General features: G+C 41.8%; 1 protein-coding gene and 1 non-coding gene across 2 annotated transcripts in view; both read right to left on the minus strand.

Annotated features, from left to right (window-relative positions):
- Positions 1 to 6,418: 6,418 nt before the first annotated feature.
- slc4a8 (solute carrier family 4 member 8) overlaps positions 6,419 to 21,919 on the minus strand; it is a 61,822-nt gene continuing 46,321 nt past the window's right edge. Inside the window, exons 13-24 of the mRNA XM_023996687.2 lie at positions 20,797 to 20,930; positions 20,445 to 20,690; positions 20,145 to 20,250; positions 17,825 to 17,986; positions 17,502 to 17,615; positions 17,219 to 17,380; positions 16,607 to 16,927; positions 16,324 to 16,497; positions 15,958 to 16,092; positions 13,972 to 14,075; positions 12,488 to 12,593; positions 6,419 to 11,869 (exon numbers count right to left, since the gene is read on the minus strand). Of these exons, the coding sequence (XP_023852455.1) occupies positions 11,864 to 11,869; positions 12,488 to 12,593; positions 13,972 to 14,075; positions 15,958 to 16,092; positions 16,324 to 16,497; positions 16,607 to 16,927; positions 17,219 to 17,380; positions 17,502 to 17,615; positions 17,825 to 17,986; positions 20,145 to 20,250; positions 20,445 to 20,690; positions 20,797 to 20,930 (1,770 nt within the window). The 3' untranslated portion in view covers positions 6,419 to 11,863. The remainder of the gene's footprint in view (positions 11,870 to 12,487; positions 12,594 to 13,971; positions 14,076 to 15,957; positions 16,093 to 16,323; positions 16,498 to 16,606; positions 16,928 to 17,218; positions 17,381 to 17,501; positions 17,616 to 17,824; positions 17,987 to 20,144; positions 20,251 to 20,444; positions 20,691 to 20,796; positions 20,931 to 21,919) is intronic.
- Positions 18,259 to 18,399, minus strand: LOC111970788 (U4 spliceosomal RNA). The gene has a single exon (XR_002878155.1). It is a non-coding gene; the product is annotated as a U4 spliceosomal RNA (small nuclear RNA).

Below are 21,919 nucleotides of genomic sequence, written 5' to 3' on the forward strand. Positions count from 1 at the left end.
TTGCTGTTTGGGGTTTTAGGCTGGGTGTCTGTACAGCACTTCGAGATATTAGCTGATGTACGAAGGGCTATATAAAATAAACTTGATTTGATTTAGTAGTGGTAGTGGTAGTAGTAGTAATGGTAGTAATGGTAGTGGTAGTAGTGGTAGTAGCAGTGGTAGGTGTAGTAGTGGCGGTAGTAGTAGTAGTAGTGGTAGTAGCAGTAGGAATGGTAGTAGTGGTAGTAGTGGTGGGTAGTGGTAGCTGTAGTGGTTGTAGTAGTAGTAGTGGTAGTAGTAGTAGTAATGGTAGTGGTAGTAGTGGTAATAGTAGTAGTAGTGGTGGTAGTGGTAGTAGTGGTAGTACTAGTGGTAGTAGTAGTAGTAGTAGTAGTAGTAATGGTGGTGGTGGTGGTGGTAGTAGTGGTCATAGTAGGAGTGGTAGTAATGATAGTAGTAGTAGTAGTAGTAGTAGTTGTAGTAATGGTAGTAGTGGTGGTAGTAGTATTAATAGTGGTAGTAGTAGTAGTAGTAGTTGTATTAGTAGTAGTAGTAGTAGTAGTAGTCGTAGTAGTAGTGGTAGTAGTGGTGGTGGTAGTAGTGGTAGTAATGGTAGTAGTGGTGGTGGTAGTAGTAGTAGTAGTAGTGGAAGTAGTAGTAGTGGTAGTAGTTGTAGTACTAATGGTAGTGGTAGTAGTAGTACTAATGGTAGTGGTAGTAGTAGTGGTGGTAGTAGCGGTAGTAGTAGTAGTAATGGTAGTCGTGGTAGTGGTAGTAGTAGTAGTATTAGTAGTGATAGTAGTAGTAGTAGTGGTAGTGGTAGTGGTAGTAGTGGTAGTGGTAGGAGTGGTAGTAATGATAGTAGTGGTGTTAGTAGTGGGAGTAGTGGAAGTAGTAGTGGTAGTGATAGTAGTGGTAGTGGTAGTGGTAGTAGTTGTGGTAGTAGTGGTAGTATTAGTAGTGGTAGTAGTAGTAGTGGTAGTAGTAGTAGTAATGGTAGTAGAAGTAGTAGTGGTAGTAATAGTAGTAATAATGGTAGGAGTGGTAGTAGTAGTAGTGGTAGGAGTGGTAGTATTATTAGTAGTAGTAGTAGTAGAAGTAGTAGTAGTGGTAGCTGTAGTGGTAGTAGTTGTAGTAGTGATGGTAGTAGTGGTGGTGGTAGTAGCAGTAGTAAAGGTATTGGTGGTAGTAGCAGTAGTAATGGTAGTAGTGGTAGCTGTAGTGGTAGTAGTAGTAGTAGTAGTAGTAGTGGTAGTAGTGGTAATAGTAGTAGTAGTAGGGGTAGTAGTCATAGTAGTAGTAGTAGTAGTAGTAGTAGTAATAGTGGTAGTGGTAGTAGTAGTGGTAGTGGTAGTAGTAGTAGTAGTAGTAATAGTATTAGTAATGGTGGTGGTGCTAGTAATGGTAGTAGTGGTAGTGGTAGTAGTAGTGGTAGTACAAGTAATGGTGGTGGTGGTAGTAGTAGTAGTAGTAGTAGTAGTAGTGGTAGTGGTAGCAGTGGTTGTAGTAATAATGGTGGTGGTGACGACCCAGAGGAGAAATGGCTAGTGCTCAGCTCTTTCTTCTTTACCTGCTCTGCTGACTGACACTGAAAAACAGACTCACTGTTGTTGTTCTGCAGACCAGGAACAATGGCTTGAAACAATCACAAATGTGTTGGGGAAGCTGTTTTTCCTTTCAGCAAAGGACAAACACGTAACGGACACGGTTTGCTAATAAGATACAATGTAAACTTCTCACCAATAATGCTTTTCATAACATAAAAGCCCTCCAGATATTGTCTCTCATGGCATGACATTCAGCGAGATATCCCAACACAACTGTGTGTATCATAAACCAGGTCAGTAGGACAAAGGCCACTACGAGGTACTGATAGATGAAGAAAAGGCTTCCGTCAGCAGGTTTTCAAACCAGGTCCACGAGATAGAGAACATTCTCCTTACACCTCAATATGGTGCCTGTGGCTGTCTCTCATGCTCACAAACACACTCAAATAGCACAAAAGGACACAAACACACATGACATGGACACACGTGTGCTGCTTGTGATTCAGGGCAGTAACCCCATCCTGGTTCCTGTCACCCTGTGGGTGGGATATGTCACATTACCATACCTCCGAGAGGCTCAGCTGTTTGTCACTCTAATTCTGGCCGTGGCAGCTGAGCACTGGCGGGGAGACTATCCCAGTCCCAATAAACTCAGCCCCCATCACGGAGAGGGGGGTATTTGCGGTAATCTGAAGCAGTGAGTCAAGGATATGTCCCACTATGGCTTGAGCCACAGGCTCTCTACACGAGGTGATTGGAGTCAGCAAGATTTTGTGCACACACATACACACAAACACACTTGTGTCCTTTCTCTCCTCAACTACAGATCATCAATTAGCTGGCCATAGTGTATGGTGGTAACCCAAGGTTAAACGGCAGAGCTGTCTGGGTGATTGTCAATAACACAACCCTCCAGTAGAGAACATGACAGTCCAGCAGCCTGCCTCTCCACTGGGCACACCATGTAATTTAAACGTGGAAATCTGGGTAATATTTGGTTGAAACGTTGATAAATTATATTTCAAACTTTATTCACCCACTCAAAAAGCCAGACAGAATTTTGTTGCATTTCCAATGTGTTATAATGTGTTATAGTGGTCCCGTGTGGCTCAGTTGGTAGAGCATGGCGCTTGCAACGCCAGGGTTGTGGGTTCATTCCCCACGGGAGGACCAGGATGAATATGTATGAACTTTCCAATTTGTAAGTCGCTCTGGATAAGAGCGTCTGCTAAATGACTTAAATGTAAATGTTATAATTTTGCTATCAACCGTGATAAGCATTACCAAATTCCAGTGGAAAAATAATGTCCGATTTTTTATTTAGTTGTCATCTAAATGTGTGCACGTGTGCATCTGTGTGTGTCAAAATAAGGGAAAGAAATATAAAGAGCCAGAGTGAAGTGTGTTTGTGTGCTAACCACATGAAAAGACGTCAATCCTTTCCACTAACTTGGATGCTGAATTTCACTGACAGAGAAAGAGAGCAACCAAAACAGAGACAGGAAAGCTTTGGACACAGAACAGGAAAAGTGTTTGCTGAGCTGGGCATTGTCTCTCAGAAACGCTGTCAGCGCTCTTATACTTTCTGTCAAACACAAACACACACTCACCAGGGCACATGAGCACACACATGCACGCACACACACAATCGCACGCACGCACACACACACACACACAAACATATATACACACATATACACACAAACACACTTGTGTCCTTTCTCTCCTCAACTACAGATCATCAATTAGCTGGCCATAGTGTATGGTGGTTACCCAAGGTTAAACGGTAGAGCTGTCTGGGTGATTGTCAATAACACAACCCTCCAGTAGAGAACATGACAGTCCAGCAGCCTGCCTCTCCACTGCTAATACAGTATATTCATGGATCAGTACAGAATAGTCACGGCTCCATTCACCTCCCCGTTTGTCGTGCAAATTCTGTTTCAATTCACAAGATGAATTCACATTCCAATGCAATTTTGATTAGTGCCATCTATTAGCATTAAGGGATATAGGAATTGGCTGAATCAAAATGGAACTGAGACAAATCCTGCTTCTTCTTCCTGTTGATCCTTTGAGGTTCTAAGAGAAAGACCAGTGTTGATGGGGTTTCCTGAGAGAGCCAGATAGATGACAGACCAGATCATCAAAACAAGGTTTGGAGAATGAACAAGAGAAGAATGGAGGTATGTGTCAGATCAGGATAGGATGTTGTTTCCAAATGTTTTTTGCACACGCACACACAAACACACCCTGGGGCTGGGTGTTTGAGTGGCTCGTTGTTCCCTGGTTAGGTGAACACAATATTCAGAGCCTGGTAATGGAGGTTAGATTAATTGCTGACAAAGCTGTATTCAGCAGTTCCCTATCTCTGCCTCTGATGGATTTATGACAGAGATTGATGGAGGGGAGGGCCTGAGAGCTGCCTCTGTTAGAGTGGAGGGGGTGGGGTGGGGGGATAGATAATTTGTTTTGGTTTTGCCCCTGCAACAATGGCAGCAATTTCTGAAGGAAAATGAAGAGAATAGTCCGAGGGGTATCCTACGAAGCAGGTTTGAGAAGATAGCGAGGTAACTCTAAATTCAACTCGGGATAACCGGTCATACGAAAGTGGCTCACCTTTTACCCAGGTAAATGTCTATGGCAACAAACAAATTATTCAGAACTAACTGGCTCCAGAGCAGGCTAACTCACAGCTAACTCCACTAACCCTGAATGAAATGACTGAGCAGCGAGTTGAAGACCAATGAAATCAGATTCCCTCCCTCTTGCAAAGATTGTCATCATCCCCTTCATTTTCACTGATTACATTTTTTACTTACCCCACGATGAAATCGGTGATGGCACCTGTCTCGTATGTTAGTCACACATGATATCTCAGACAGCACTGGCTACATTTTTACAAAACTTGGGTGAATGATGCGTCTTGCCATAGAGATCTGGCATTTACAAAATTACACTGATTGACTCAAGGCAGGAGCTTGTGCATTGATACCCACACGGAAGAAGGCATTAACGATAAGTAATACAATAAAGACCGCACTTCTAAAAGCATATTTCACACCATAGCCTGCTGAATTTGAAATAACTTTTATTTCATTTTGATTTCGGTGTTTGGCCAGCCCTGTGCGCAGTCTCCCAATAAAATACTAATTGAGTAAAAGTCTAAAAGTATTTGGTTTTAAATATACTTAAGTATCAAAATTAAAGGTAATTGCTAAAATATACTTAAGTATAAAAAGTAAAAGTATGAATCATTTCAAATTCCTTATAGTAGGCAAACCAGACGGCACATTTTCTATTTTTTTTAAACGGAAAGTCAGGGGCACAGGGACATAATTGACAAATTAAATATTTGTGTTTAGTGAGTCCGCCAGATTAGAGGCAGTAGGGATGACCAGGGATGTTCTCTTGATAAGTATGTAAATTGGACCATTTTCCTGTCCTGCTAAGCATTCAAATTGTAACGAGTTCTTTTGGGTGTCAGGGAAAATGTATGGAGTAAAATGTAGTGAAGTAAAAGTAGTTCAAAATATAAATAGTAAAGTACAGATACCCCAAAAAATTACTTAAGTAACACTTTAATGTATTTTTACTTAAGTACTTTAGACCACTGCATGTGCGATATGCACACGTAGTTAAGCCTGCTAGAGTTAGCGGCAGGCGGATGAGCGATATCCACAGTCAAAGTACGGATGAAGCCTGAGCTGGAATGTGAAGCTAACTGAAGCTGGTTAGTTTTAGAAAATCCTAGTAGATCTAGCTTGCTTCGTAGGATACCCCTCTGGTCACTTCATGGTGTTTTTCCTCTAACAAACCTTGTACTGTAGAGTCAATCTTGCCACATTGACACAGAAAATGCATGGTGCCTTTATTATTAAAGTTAAACAACACGAAAAAGATCAAGAGACAAGGCCATATCATACGCATACAGGTATATTACTAACATTATTATATTGTTAATATTACACTTTCTATGTAATAATCAGTATGCTCCAAGAGGTGGGGGAACTAGTACGATTCTTGCCATTCATTCTCATTTTGACCTCTCTCATCAACGAGTTTACCCACTGCCACTCTTGGTAAACCCTAGACACTGTTGAACTGGCCTTCCTGGCACAGACAATCATACCACGCTCAAAGTCACTTAGGTCACTCGTTTTGCCCATTCTAACGTTCAATCGAACAGTAACTGAATGCTTCAGTGCCAGTCTGCCACGGCCTCGTGGCTCACTGTCTGTAGGAGCTAAACATTTTTGTGAACTGGCCGCTGAGTGTTCGTATGGCTTCATCATTGATCCCCTCCTCTGTTCTAGTGTCCATAGCCACACCCTGCCCTGACGCTGACATCACAGGAGAGGGGCTTTGTGATTGGGTAGGACTTAGCACCACCAGCTGTTTGTAATCAGGACCTACTCCTCTTCTCTGACAGATGGATTACCTCCAGATGTCTAAACTCCACACTCAGGGACCTCACCTCAGGAGAGAGAGAGATAGAGATTCCCTCAGTCAATGCAGGACTTATGTCAGGCCTCCTAAACATATTTGGCCCAGTTAAATACTTACAAAATGCATTCTTCCTGCTTATGAAACTCACTGATCATGTATTGTATTTGATTGGGTAGAAATTCCATCTTTTGGCTTTCACCAATGAAACCATGTCAAAAAGTATTAATTAAAAAAAGTAATTTAATAACAGGGCCTTTGACTTTCTATGAGGCATCGCCATCTAGTGGCATAATAAGACTGCCTCTTGAGGTTGGGATTATTACTTTAGAGACAGTATTGAATTACACAATTCATAAAAAACACTTCAAACCTTACCCTCCTAAAATACAATTTAAATGCAATGACACAAACAACAAGTATACTTTTAAAGATGTATGGTTTATTTCCCATGTTTCCATAATCAAAAATGACATTACACATATAAAACATTTAGAATCATTTTGCTATGGACTAAGCTTTCAATATTTTTCAGACAAGGCATCTTTCTCCCTGAAAATCTCTCTCTCTAAGCCCTCTGTATCTCTCACCCTCTCTTTAATTTCTCTCTCTCACCCCGCCCCTCCTCTCATCCCTCTCTTTCTCTTTGACCTTGTCTATTAAATTAATTGTGGACACAAGGCCAATCTTGTATTCATCAGAAAAACACTGTCTGACACTGTACACTATGACTCATCTACTCACTACATGGAGGGAAGGAGAAGAGGAGAGTAGGAAAGGATGGGAGGAAGAGAGGAGCGGACACACTCAATCACATTGGGTAAACACAGCTAATACCAGAAGTGTATGATCTCAGAGAAAAAGTCTGAGGGGGTGAGGGTGAGGACACAGTGACACTGACTGCACTGCACTGGACAAAGTCAAAGTCTCAACACACACACACACACTCGACAGAACAGCTGGGGCAGCACGCACTGACATACAGTACCTTCAGAAAGTATTCACACAGCCTGAATTTAAAATGTATTACATTGAGATTTTGTGTAACTGGCCTACACACAATACCCCTTAATATCAAACTGTAATTACATTTTTACAAAATTGTACAAATTAATGGAAAATGAAAAACGGAAATGCCTTGAGTCATTAAGTAGTCAACCCCTTTGTTATAGCAAGCCTAAATAAGTTTAGGAGTAAAAATGTGCTTAACAAGTCACATAATAAGTTTCATGGACTCACTCAATGTGCAATAATAGTGTTTAACATGATTTTTGAATGACTACCTCATCTCTGTACTCAACACAAACAATTATCTGAAAGGTCCCTCAGTCAAGCAGTGAATTTCAAACACAAATTCAACCACAAAAAACAGGGAAGTTTTCCAATGCCTTGCAAAGAAGGGCACCTATTGGTAGATGGGTAAAAAAAAAATCAATAAAAACAGACATTGAATATCCCTTTGAGCATGGCGAAGTTATTAATTACCCTATGGATGGTGTATCAATACATGCAGTCACTACAAAGATACAACACATCAGAGTACCACTCTTCATATTTTCAAGCATGGTGGTGGTGGCATCACGTTATGGGCATAGTTGTCTTCGACAAGGACTAGGGAGTTTTTAAGGATAAAAATAAACGGAATAGAACTAAGCACAGACAAAATCCTAGAGGGTCAGTCTGCTTTCCGAGACACTGGGAGACAAACTCACCTTTCAGCAGGACAGTAACCTAAAACACAAGGCCAAATATACACTGGAGTTGCTTACCAAGATGACATTGATTGTTCCTGAGTGGCCTAGTTACAGTTTTGACTGAAATTGTCTTAAAAATCTATGGCAAGATTTGAAAATGGCTGTCTAGCATTGATCAACAACCAACTTGACAGAGCTTACATTATTCAAAAAATATTAATGTGCAAATATTGTACAATCCAGGTGTGCAAAGCTTATCCAAAAAGACTTAAAGCTGTAATCGCTGCCAAAGTTGATTCTAACATATATTGACTCAGGGTTGTGAATACTTATGTAAATTAGATAGTTCTGTACTTTATTTTCAATACATTTGCTAAATTTCTAAAAATATATCTTCACTTTGTCATTATGGGCTATTGTGTGTAGATGGGTGAGAAGAAAATGTTTTAATCCATTTTGAACTCAGGCTGTAACAGCAAAATGTGTAATAAGTCAAGGTGTATGAATACTTTCTGAAGGCACTGTATACATAGAAGAACACATTGTTTGAATAGATGTTTTTATTTCTCAATCACATAAAACTAATCATGTCATTTTTAAGATTGCTTTGCTGAATTATTCAAGTCTTTTCTGAGAGCACATCCACTAACAGTGTGTGAATGTACAGTAGCTCTGCTTGCTTACAGGTCCAATGTAGCTGTTTTTTTCTCAATATCAAATCATTTCTAGGTAACAATTGACCCTTTGCTAAGCCCTGCCCCCCTTGGTTACTGTTGCAACCTATGACAACATTTTCCCAGGAAGCTCCATTCCCCAGTCAAACTACTGGAGAAAACCACTCACAACAATCTTAAACTGTGTTTTTAATACACAATAAATTAAACACAAACTACCCTTGCTATTCAGGAGACTATTGGGTATGTTGTGGTGGACTGTCATTACAATTGCTTCACGGGAACCTGGTACAATTAAGTTTGTGGAAGATTGGATGGCTCTGAATGTACTGTCATGCAGTCAAAGCTACTACTATAACTACTTTTGGAGCTAACTAGTTATCTCAAGTCGAATCCTGATGTCAACAGCAGATTATAGTTGTATTCATAATATAGATAACTTAGCTAGCTAACATACATTTTGAGAAAACAAGTTATAATAAGTGGCTAGCTAGTGTTAGCAATGTTTGGTGGTCAATGAGACAGAGCTAGCTAACCAGCTGAGCTAGCAAACAATGTAACAAAAGTATAATTAGGATTTAAAAAATACTCCAACAGGCTCTGCATTGCAGGAATCACAGTAGCAAGTAACCCTGGTGCATTGTTATTTAGCCATTGAAACAATTTAGCTACATTTTGATGAAACTCAGTTTTGCCATAGCTCTCATTGGCTTTCATGCGTTTGAAACGTGAGCAACTACAGTTGCTATCCATTGGAGCACTGAGATTGATTCCCCAAAATTCTGGGGTGGGGCTTAGTTAAGGGTCAATTAGGAAACTTGCTGTGATTGTTTTCAATTAAATTGTGAAAAAGAAACAAAAATAGCTACTTAGCAAAGAGCAATTTCTCAAGCAAAAATTTTGCTAGGACTGTTTGGGAGTGGTCTGAGTGGGGAAGGGAAAAGTGAAATCCAACTGTTATTGTCAGAGGTTTAAAACTATCTTTGTTATTGGTCTATTAATGTCACCAGGCAGGCTAAAACTCCATCCCACCAAAACAGGCTGGAATTTCTGGCGGTCTTTTCAAACAGCTCTTACACTAAAAGTTTTATTATCATAATTTTCACAATTTCATAATATTATTCAAACCTAGTAATGTGTAAATATATATAAACACAGGGAAATCAATGTTTTAACTGCCCCGGGCCTTTTAAATCACATTTTCAGTTTTGTTTCTTTCTCTAAATGTATGTTCTGCTTTCACTGTATGTTTTGTGGTTTGTGTATTTCAAGTTTGGCTATTTTAAGTGTTTAACTGTTGCTGTCTTATATTGTTTGAATTCTCATATTTTATTGTGTTTGTGTCACACTGTACTTTTACTTATTCTCAAAGTAATTTCATACTGTTGTCTGGGACAAAGAAACAAAATGATTGGATGATTTAAAAGGAAGTTGAGAGGTATAACACACAGAGGCAAAACATCACCACATTGTATCAAAAACAATACAATGTTTTCTAGTTACTCCTCAGTACAATGAGTACAATTCTCAGTACAATTCTTACATTCCATACATTAGTATTTCCATCAGGTTTGGAAAAAAGAGGAATGTAATCTATTGGACCCATTGGGTGATCCATGTCAAGATGACTATTGACAAACAATGATGGCTTTATCTGAAACAAGATGCTGTATCTCTCATGATCTTTGTACGGGTATTATTACTGCATGTAGACTGTACTTAAAGCCACTTTGGCACTAGTCATGGGGATGTATAGAAATGATAACGATCATGACAATCATCATCAAGATTACAATTATCATCATTTTGGACACATTCCTGAAGTTTCTCAGTAGTAGGCAGTTGGATTTAGTGGTGGGAAACATATTGTAAACATGGGAGGATATATTCTAGTGGAGTCATTCCTATTACGTTAGTATTTAGATGCTTTTTGTGATGCATTCATTAGGCTTCCTGTTAACACATTGTCCCATTTATTACACTATATACAGAAAGTGACCGCTTTTAACATTCATATTCTAAAATAAATTATTGTAATAAATTATTGTCATACATAATCTCTTACTCAGTTTCTTGAAAATAAAACAAATATATTATATATACTATATCTATACAATGTGCAACTACAAATGAATTGTATGTTATTGAGGAATACTGTGCCAGTATGTTTTCTGGCCTCCCAACTGGCCCTAGGAGCAAAGAGCACACATCACAGTAAGGGATGTGGTCCCAATTTACTGGATTAGGGTGCTGTTCAAATACATCCTTCCTTCATTCCTTAATATAATTACAGATCTGAGATCAGTAATCAACAGAAGAGAGTAGAAGAAGGAGGAATGATGCACCTTTGAGAAGAAATGGACAGGTTTATCAATGAAATTAAATGTCCTCAAAACGTGGAGGTCATTGAAACATTACAATCAGGTCCAGTAAGTGTGTTTAGTGTAGGTAGATTCAGTGGTAGGTAGATCTTCTGCACAGGGCCATTCATTTGGGCTAATTTATTGCTCATATTCAGCATGTTTGGTTTTGCCGATGAATTATGGATGCACACATATTAAACTATCTCAGAATTGCACACACAGTCTAAAGGTGTGTATTCTGGCCATTTCTGTGAGTAATTTCTAGGTGTGGTCCTGTACTGCTCTAGGCTCCACTGCTACTCCCCTCTGGCTTCTAACATTTTACAGTGTTACCCATACTTAGGCGCTGTGTGTTGTTCCCGACCATGTGACCTGATCAGGAACAACCCAGATCACGTGATCTGGAAAAACTTAAGGTCCTACCCATACTGCCTGACAAGAGTTCCCAATTCCAAAGAGGTCAACTGAGGTAAAACACATGGACAGAAACAGAAGATCACATACATTCTGTACAGGAGCTTCCAATCTGAACAGTTATATTTAACACAGATATATCCACAAAGGTAACAGATTATTATAGCGCATAATCAAATTATTGATTTCACTGGTTGAACTGAAGTACGGTCTCTTCTAGCAATATTATCATATCGTACGTTGCACAAAAACAGACACAGATTTTATGTCCAAAGTTAAATATCTCTACATTATTGATCCAATAATATACTAATTTGACAAGACCACCACGTTATAAAAAACACACTTATGGTACAGTAAAGAAAATGAGCAACTCTTTAAAGTAAAGATAACATACTAGTAGAGCCACTGTGATTTAGAAAAGAACCTGGTTTGGGTTTGGAGGAGCATTCTCATAGACACAGCAAGGCTGTTCTGAAGGTTTGTTGTGGTTGTTTGAGGGAATGTGTGTGTGTTGGGGTGTATGAGAGCAGCCGTTAGGTGTCGGGGGGGGAGCTGGTGAGAATCTTGGGGTCCCGTTATTGTAGAGGAGGTGTTTGGGTTAAAGATGTGTGTGAGCCAAAACACAAGGGGGCATTAGAAATGCTCTATGACCCATGTGTCTGGCTTATTGAAGTGTAGCTCACAGCCTCTGTAGTCATCTGGTTCCACTCTCTCACTGATCTATAAATTCCAGACCTTCAATTTCAATCCTTTAGAGAGAAGTACACACACACACACACACACACACACACACACACACACACACACACACACACACACACACACACACACACACACACACACACACACACACACACACACACACACACAGACAGAGGGAAGTAAGGAATGAGAAAGATAGAGAGCAGAGAGACATGGTTAATAATATACCATGGCAAATCCAGTTTGAGGGAGATCCAATTTCCCACTTGTCTATCATATAATATTAAAAACTCAAACAACTGATTCTATAAAATGCAAGTAGGAGAGGAGAGAGTTGAGAAAACAGAGAGACAGTAACCTCAGTGGGCAAAATGGAGACATGCAATGCACCAGACAGGGGCGGCAGGTAGCCTAATGGTTAGTGTTGGGCCAGTAACCGAAAGGTTGCTGGATTAAATCCCCGAGCTGACAAGGTAAAAATCTGTCATTCTGCCCCTGAACAAGGCAGTTAACCCACTGTTTCCCAGTAGGCTGTCATTGTAAATTTAAAAAATTCGTAACTGACTTGCCTAGTTAAATAAAGGTAAAAAAAATATTTTAAAAAATGTGACTGTGACTGTGAGAAAGGTAGAAAAAGAAAGAGGCAGAGAGGGATAGGGCCTTGCCTTCTTAGCAGCCCCCATGCGACTGTCCTTTTGGTTGGCGTTGAGGGATTTCCACACGGTGGTTTTAGACATCTCATCAGATATGTTAATGTCAGAGGGGTCACACCTGGGGAGGAAGGGGTTAAAGCAACGGGTCAGAGGTCAGAGGGGGTGGGAAGAAGGGGAGGGTGGAGTCTGAGGGGGTTAGTACTCAACAAGCGGTGCAATGAAGAAACCTCTACTGTACCATCAAAATACACCACATACAGACAGTGAGCAAAGACATGAACCAAGACTTACCTGTCCACTAGATGTCATAGCATAAGCAGCCAATAGTGGGTGTTAGATCTGCACTATCAACTAGGCTTGATGTGCATTCCCGGTAATACACTCCCCCGTGCACTGGCTAGTACATAAAGCATCCTCCATCCAGGCTGCAAAGGCATCATTTCCCTCCTTAACAACCGCATTGAGCCAAGGGTGTGCAACATCCGAAATTACGAAAATGTTGACGGAACAGTTAAAGATAGTTAAGGCGGGAAATTATGCTTTTGCACACACACAAGTGTACTCCCTTTTCACCCACGACTACATGGCTGCGCAGGACTCCAACACCATCATTGAGTTTGCAGACGACACGACGGTGGTAAACCAGATCACCTGCAACGATGAGACAGCCCACAGGGAGGAGGTCAGAGACCTGGCTGTGTGGTGCCAGGACATCAACCTCTCCCTCAACATCAGCAAGACAAAGGAGCTGAATGTGGATTACAGAAAACAGAGGGCTGAGCACGTCCCCATCCACATCAACAGGGCTGTTGTGGAGCAGGTCGAGAGCTTCAAGGTCCTCAGTGTCCACATCATGGTTCACACACATCAACACAGTCATGAAAAGGGCACGGCAACGCCTCTTCCCCCTAAGGAGGCTGAAAAGATTCAGCATGGGCCCTCAAATCCTCAATAAGTTCTACAGCTGCACCAAGTTCTACAGCTGCCATCCAGAACCTCTATACCAGGCGGTGTCAGAGGAAGGCCCAAAAAATGGTCAAAGACTCCAGCCCTTCCATGTCATTGACTGTTCTATCTGCTACCGCACGGCAAACGGTACAGATGCACCAAGTCTGGAACCAACAGGACCCTGAACAGCTTCTACCCCCAAACCATAAGACTGCTAAATAGTTAACCAAATACACTACTATTTCTCTTTTTTTCTCTCAGCATTGTTGGGAAGTAAGCATTTCACTGTTAGTCTGCACCTGCTGTTTACGAAGCATGTGACAAATAAAATTAGATTTGATTTATTACCGGGAAGGCACATCAATCCTAGACGATAGTGCAGATCTAGCGCCCAGTAGCGACTGCCTAAGCTATCTCGACCATCACGTATGTGTGTGTTCGTAGGTAAGTGTGTGTGTCTTCATAAGGGTGTACGTGTTCATATGTAAGTGTGTGTGTGTGTGTAGGTAAGTGTGTGTATGTGTCTCATAAGTGTGTGTCTGTGTTACCTGAGGTCGTGTGTTTTGGGGAACTGCAGGAGCTTGCTGCTCTCCATGGGGATATGGACAGAGGTCTTATCCTCTACTGCTGTACCCAGAATCTCCTCATCCTGCTGCACACACACACGCACATGCACACACATACACACACACACAGAAGAATATAGTGATGATATGTCAGGTACAGATGTTAATCTTAATTAGAGACAGTTTGCTACAGCAGGAAATTAATCCTGCAGCAACAGGAAATGTGAATTATTATGTGAATTATAATTTATGAACATTAATTAGAGGTTGATCCATTTTTCGTAAGGAAACATTTTCTAAGTGGAAATTACAAACGTCAGAAGCCATTTTAAACAGCAAATACACTACAAGTAAAACGTTTACCTGCAACAGGGTGATCACACATCTGTAGCAGAAAGAGTGTTACGGTTGGCGGACACTACATGTTTTTAACCCGATCTACAGGCTGCCGAGAAACCGGAGCAAACCTGGAGTAAAACATACCGCCACAGCCCGTAAAGTGTAAACACATACCTGATTTGTGGTTGATGGCTGTCACAGGCTCCTGGGCACTTGGCATCACGATAATTTCAAATGTTGAATATATTCAGCCTCAAATCGGCCAAGTGTGAACAATGCTCAGAGCAGATGCAAGGCATGTCCCACTGTTAGCCAATCAGCTACTCAGAACTATAAAGGTTCTCTTTACCTGTCTCACAAGTTCATCACACACAAAAACATACACACACACACAAGCTAGCTGGTCTGCTGGGCTATGTTACAAGTCACATTTAAATGTGTTCTTACCCCAAGCTCTTTCTACAAAATCAACACTCCATATTGTCTTCTTTTCCATAACCAGTTGCATGCCAAAATTCGCTTCATTCTTGCTTTTGTCTTAGTTTTTTTGGCACATAACAATCAGTGATGTAGTGCTATTTATTTATTTATTACGTCATCATTTCTCAATTAAATTTGGTTCCGAAATGTAGCCTGTTGTAGAATATAATTTTTGAATATACATAGCCTACAATGCATCATCCAAAATGTAACAATTGCCTTGCCTACACAAAGTGTCTCAAATAAATGTTTCTAGTTTTAAAATCCTAAAACACCTCATTAAGCCTACCTTATTATACATTTTAGGCCATCATCACTGTCAATCGTGAATGATAATTCTTCACCTTTTACGGGTGAAATGTCCATGCTGCATGCCAACCATTTGATCCCAATCAGTTTCAGGGGAATATGCGTTTCCATCTTCATCTTCTTGAATGATGTAGGCTTAGCAACCTAACTACTGTTTAATCACATTTTAGAGCAGAGGGAGTTTAAGAAGCTATACTTCCACTTGTATTTTGTTTCAATCAAAGCATATTAAGCCTAGTGGCGTGCATTGTTGAGTTCTGGCCACATGAGAATATAAATGCGACTATTCAGCACAATCATAATAAAATGTCACAAGTAGCCTAATTACTTGGCAGTAGAGCGTAACGTTATACTATGGTTGGTTATGTAAAATACTAATGAATCATTAAGAGATCTTGTGAGACATATTGATTCAACTTTAGTCTAAACTTTATTAAACAAGCAGCATTCTGAGAAGTGGAGGAGTGTCGCTCCACTGTATACCGGCTGCACTACACCCCTGACAGCAATGCAGATAAAAGCACACAGCATCTTCCTCCATGCCTAGCAAATATATGCAAATTCTGTCCCGATTGTCTAATCGGAGGTTCCGCGAGGTATATGTACTATTTCACAATAATTTGGCTTGACTAAATCGTTAAATGGGAGAGGTTCTCCGATGGATAGAGCCCGTACACCCTGCAAAAATTGTGTAGTGTATTTCAGCCTTTAGTCAAATAATACACCATACCCCATACAACACTGCCTCTAGTGGTGACAAAGCAAAGTTGACCTCCATGTTCCAAAACCAGTTGTGTTGAATGCTATAAGATCAAAGCATACTGTAAATAGATGGAGTACCTCAATGTCAACATTCTTGGAGGCGTCATGCAGTTGTTTCTTCTTGCTCTCAGGCATTATGTCGTCCAGGTAACTCAGCTCCCTCTTAGTGAAGCAAAGGTCCAACAACTTACGGATGAACACTAGAGCCAGAACCTACACAACACACACACACACGCACACACATACATACACGCATATTGCCAGATGTGATATTTCACAAGTATGACATTCAATACAATGATACAACAAAATACTTTTAGCCATTTACACAGAGATTCCCAAAGCTAATAACATTCTTGCTCAATGAGACCAATCGGGATAAATAGGTTTAGAAGAAGCAATACCACAGTACTGCTATGCTCTGTGCCATAGTATAATTGTTACCATCATGGGGAAGACAATGGCAGCCTTGGAGGTTTTAATGATCCAGAGCAGGGCCAGGCAGGTGAGCTGGGTGATGGTGAACAGGTGCACCTTCCTCAGGGGAACGTGTCTCAGGTAGATGAAGTCTGGCTGGTGCTTAGCTGGCATACCAAACAACTTTAGACGGTCAAAAAACTGAGAGAGGAAAGAAGATAACATTGGAATTGTACGACAGTGACTTATAATGGCAACAAATGTGTGTGTGTGTTGCTGCTGTAGAAGTGCATGCTTTGTAAGACATTACCTGTATCCCCCTCAAAGACGAGGCTCCCATGTAGAGAAATACTCCATACAGGACAGGCATGGGAATGAACTGCAGAGCCCCAGTCATGAAGACAGAGAGTCCCATCAGTAGGAAGATGACCAGGCCTGTGAGCCTCTGCTCTCTGATGCCCAGGAAGCGGGGCTGTTCACCGGGCGCCGAGCTCTCTGACTCCAGTTTCAGGCTGTTGACGTGGGAGATGGAGAGCACGGTGGCTGCCACAAACCAGGGCAGGCCCATAATGGAGCACACAGCCAGCATCACCCCCACCATCAGCAGGTCCAGGTGATAGCCACAGCCCTTCTGTAAGGGGAAGGGGGTAAATACATGGAGGGAAAATAACGCATGAAAGATCATACAGATCGACCAACAAAGGCTTAACTCAAATTCTGACTTGTGCCCTCAGAACAAAGCTGCATTAAGAACAAGTTCGTTCTGACTAACTATTGGGCAATGGCCACAGTATGGCCATTGCCCAATAGTGTGCCATACCTCCAACAGGTATGTGTGCCATACCTCAACAGTGTGACGGCATCCCAGTCCTTAGTAAAATAATATTTGGGACCAATAAATACAGACTTGTCTTCCTCTCACCAGTAGTTTATGCTCCTTGCGGTTGATGATGACAGCGGTGATCTGTTGGTCCATGAAGATGAGGATGGTGCAGAGCAGAGCAGGGATGGAGGCAGCCAAGACCGTCCACCAAGGGTTTCGACCTATCGGGTTGATCAACCAACCACGGTCATCTCGGGTGGGCTAGTTAGTAGAACAGACAGAGACAAAAATAAAATATCTGAGATAGCAGGGTACGGAATGGATCGGCTCGATAGTTTATAAACCACCTATCACATATAAAACAGTGATCTTTTCATCCTACCTTAAAGTTGCTGGGCACCTGCAGCTTCTGCGAGGGGATTCCAATCAGGAAGTCAAGCATGACCATAAATACAATGGTGATAAAGACCGCAAAGTCACTGATCATGGACCGCACCTGAACAAAGCAGGAAGGGATCTTCGATGATGCAACAATACAAAATTGTCCACCAAAACTCAGGCAAAAAACATAGGTCTAGATTAACCAGCATATAGAACAATTCACACTGTAGCCTCTTCCCTTCCAAACACCAATGCCACAACCATTGCATTGGAATCTACTTCAGATTGAGCTTCATACATTTACACAGTTTTGTATTGTCTTACCCTGGTGGGGAAATAGCGGCTGGTCTTACACTCTTTGAGGAACGCTGACATGAAGACAGTGGCGAAGAAGAGGATGGCCGACCAGAAGAGTACGTCAGGGGTGTAGGGGCCATGGTGTCCACAAGCTGTACCCACAAAGTGGCCCTGCAGACCTATGCACTCCTGAAGATTAACAAACACACAAACCATATAGAATAGCTCAGACAGCACTGCAACTGTTTTGGGTTCACGTCCCAGACCCACCATTGCTGATTCTAGTCTCCCCTGGACAACTTCTGACATAGCATACACTACTGACACTTTTTCTCTGCTTCTACTGAATCTAAATATGATCTGCACCTGGTGGCTGAAACATCAGAATAGCTGAACAGCAACATGAGTGGGATATAGCCGCAATTTGACATGGCACTATCTTCTTTGACATGTATAGTAGGCTCTTACTAAACTCTTAAAAAATTGCCAGGGCTGACTATATTTTAAGTCATCCCGGCGGGGTATTGATTTAAGTTTTCAACCAGCAATCATCACGCCTCGGATAGACCTCATAGGCTACGATATTTCCTCTGCGAAAGGATACCTAAAGACAGCGGCTCAAAATGTGTGCAGTATCTCACACAGCATCTCCCCAAACGGTATTTGTTGTTTGTTGCATTGGTATGTCTAGCCGACAGCCCCCTTCTTAACACTTTGGTGTATGCTTGTTTACAAGTATTTCCTCGTAAGGTGGGGTAGTGATACAATGATCAAATAGAGGGCCTCCTGAGTGGCGCAGCGGTCTAAGGCACTGCATCACAGTGCTTGAGGAGTCACTACAGACCCGGGTTCGATCCCAAGCTGTGTCGCAGCTGGCCGTGACCGGGAGACCCATGAGGCGGCGCACAATTGGCCCATCGTCATCCGGGTTAGGGGAGGGTTTGGCTGGCCGGGATGTCCTTGTCCCATCGCGCTCTAGCGACTCCTTGTGGCGGGCTGTGCGCATGCACGCAGACTTTGGTCGCCAGCTGTACAGTGTTCCTCTGACACATTGGTGTGGCTGGCTTCCAGTTTAAGAGAGCAGTATGTCAAGAAGCAGTGCGGCTTGGCAGGGTCGTGTTTCGGAGGACACATGGCTCTTGACCTTCGCCTCTCCCAAGTCTGTACGGGAGTTGCAGCGATGGGACATTACTGTAACTACCAATTGGATATCACGAAATTGGGGGGGGCCAGATGAACAAATCATTGGCCCCGGGGCTTTGTAGGCATTTGCTTCTAAACTGTGCGTTTTTTCCGCGATTGTATTTTGAAATCTGCAAAAGGCAAACTGACAGCTGCAACCAACCATAGAAATTGTATCCATAGATGGCAGTTCCCATTCAAGTCAGGACTGGCATCCATTGCTAGTATACCCATGAGTTTATCAGTCAAATTGCCAGGTTACAAAATCATTCTATGGATTATAGGTCTATGGCCTCAACGCAACAAGCTGTAGCCTATATTTGTCAGGCATGCTGCCCAAACTGCGGCCTTCCCGACTGTAGGCACATCTGTAACTGACAAAATAAAGGAAACACTTGAGTAAACAAATATGTTACGGTGTGCAGTGCATTTTCCTGGCATGGTTTAGGTCCACTTGTAGAATCTATGCCAAGGAGCATTGTAGCTGTTCTAGCATATCATGGTGCCCAAAACCCTTTGAAGACCTTTATGTTGGGGTTTCCTTCATTTTGTCAGAGACCTGTATTTATGTGATAAAACTAAATCCACAGTTATTTTTTTATTAACTGTTGATCCTTTGTGGCTAAATTATGCTGTGTGGTCTATTTTGAACATTGAACATGGGCTCCTGTGGTTGGATAAAAATTGTAAGAATATATCTTTTTTTATATATACATTTTGTTTAGCCTCTAGTGCCCCCTACAGGCTTGGGCCCAGCCCCTGAATCATACAATTGGCCAGTCATATTTATTTATTATGTAATTCATATTAATTGTTTTTATTAATCAGTTACCCAATCATCCCCCAGTTACCCACGTGGGCCCCCTACCTCCTCTCCTCCCCCATCTGATGATTAGCAGCGAGGCAGCAGGCAGCAGCTGGCTGACTACAGTCATTGAGTCTTCCTGTGGTTGCAGTGAAAAATTATAAAATATATACTACATATATAATATATACATGATATATTTCATTAATTATTTTAATCATACTTTTATTTATTTATTTTTGCTGCCTTTTGGGCCCCACATGGGCCTGGGCCCAGGGGCTTCAGCCCTGGTATGCCCCTGCATTAATCCGTCCCTGTGATTGTGTGTGTGTTTGTGTGGGAGTATGTCGGCTGAGTTACCTTGACAGTAAGGTTGGCCCAAGGCACAGCAGAAGCAGTGATGTTTTTCTGACTCCATAGCTCCAGGGTTGTATTACTGAGGTTATCAGGCTCTGCACACCGACAGCTACAGAGAGAGATATACTCAATTGAATTCACTTAAGCCACAGAAAACATACTCTTAAGTATACTCTCACACACATAGTAGAAATAATTCAAAGGGACTAAATGACACAAAATGAGAAAATGTAAATAAAGTAAGAAACAGCTAAATAAAGACAGAAACAGAAAAGGTAGAAACAGGAAGGTGTTGGTCCTCACTATGCCAGTGTGAGCTTGTCCAGGTCGCTGTGGGTGTTGATGGGGTAGTGTTCCCCCAGGTGGATGAGCTTCTCCAGAGCCTCGTAAATGAAGATGATGCAGATAAGGGAAGCAAAGGCTTCTTCTGTGAAGCGGGTGATGTAGCAGACCAGGGAGCTGGCATCTGTGGCCACCAGGACGAGACACAGGAAGGCCGTCCACAGGCCGATACAGGTCCTCAGAGACAGGTAGGACAGGTCATAGTCCCTGAGAGAGGGAGGGGGGTTGGGAGACAGTCAGAGGAAATATTAACAGTCAGGCCCTAATTATAGTACATAATAATACATTAATATAATGAAGAGAATGTACTGACTTGCAGAACTTGAAGAGGATCTTCTCAAAGACGAGGACAGGGCCTGTGCTACCCAGGATGGTGAGAGGCTGACCAGCAAACAGAGAGTAGGCCACTCCTGTCATGGATGCTCCCAGCAGAGACTCAATGGCACTCTGAGATACACACGCACATAAACACACACACACACGTATGCAAGACAAAAGGGTGTGAGTGAGAGTGTTGGTGTGTGAGAGTGTATGTGTGTGCGTGCATGCATATGTATTTGATTTTGGATTTGATCTGACTGTACATGAGTGTGTGGTTGTGTGTGTGTTGTGTGTGTGTGTGTGTGTGTGTGTGTGTGTGTGTGTGTGTGTGTTGTGTGTGTGGTGTTGGTGTGTGTGTGTGTGTGTGTGTGTGTGTGTGTGTGTGTGTGATAGTGATGCACGGGTTTAGAGTCATTCAATATTGTGTGGTTGAAGGGCAGCTGAGTGAATATATATCCTTCTTGTACAATTTATATAGGAAACATTGAGGTTTTTCTTTCATTATTTTAGGCTATCTGGTATTAGTGCATAAGCCCAAGCTTTCGGGCCTAACTGTACGATATTCAAATAGCCTACATGCCAATCGCCAAATGCTTTTGGTGACAGGTAGAAAAAGTTAATGTCGATCCACAGAGGCAAAAAGGACAATGTCAGAGTTTAATTTAATAGAGAAAAGCTGCGAAATAGAGAGTTGAAAATAAAGAAAAGGGAGTGCCAGAAAAGTAATGTTTAGAAAATATTTATTGAAGTGGTAAAAGAGGATGATAGCAGTGCTGGCTATGTTATGTTTGATGATTGTAAGGCGCTAACAAATTCGACAGTCACAAGACGGGACTTGAAATAGGCCTATGACACGTCAAGGGAACTGTAGCCTACTGTTTAGATGGGTTAAATGGAAACTGAAATCTGGACACTGAATGTAGGTCTATAACCTCTCACATAGCCTTAATAATAACTCCTGTAGAATTAAGCACTTCTTGCAGTGAAATTATACAACAAATGTAGGCTACAATTTGAATCTGGGAACAGGAGTGGAGAAATAACTCCCCCACGACGCCAGGTCAGCGGAATCAATCACCACCTTCCGGAGACACCTGAAACCCCACCTCTTTAAG

This window comes from Salvelinus sp. IW2-2015, linkage group LG11, assembly GCF_002910315.2.
Source record: "Salvelinus sp. IW2-2015 linkage group LG11, ASM291031v2, whole genome shotgun sequence".
Classification (NCBI taxonomy): domain Eukaryota; kingdom Metazoa; phylum Chordata; class Actinopteri; order Salmoniformes; family Salmonidae; genus Salvelinus; species Salvelinus sp. IW2-2015.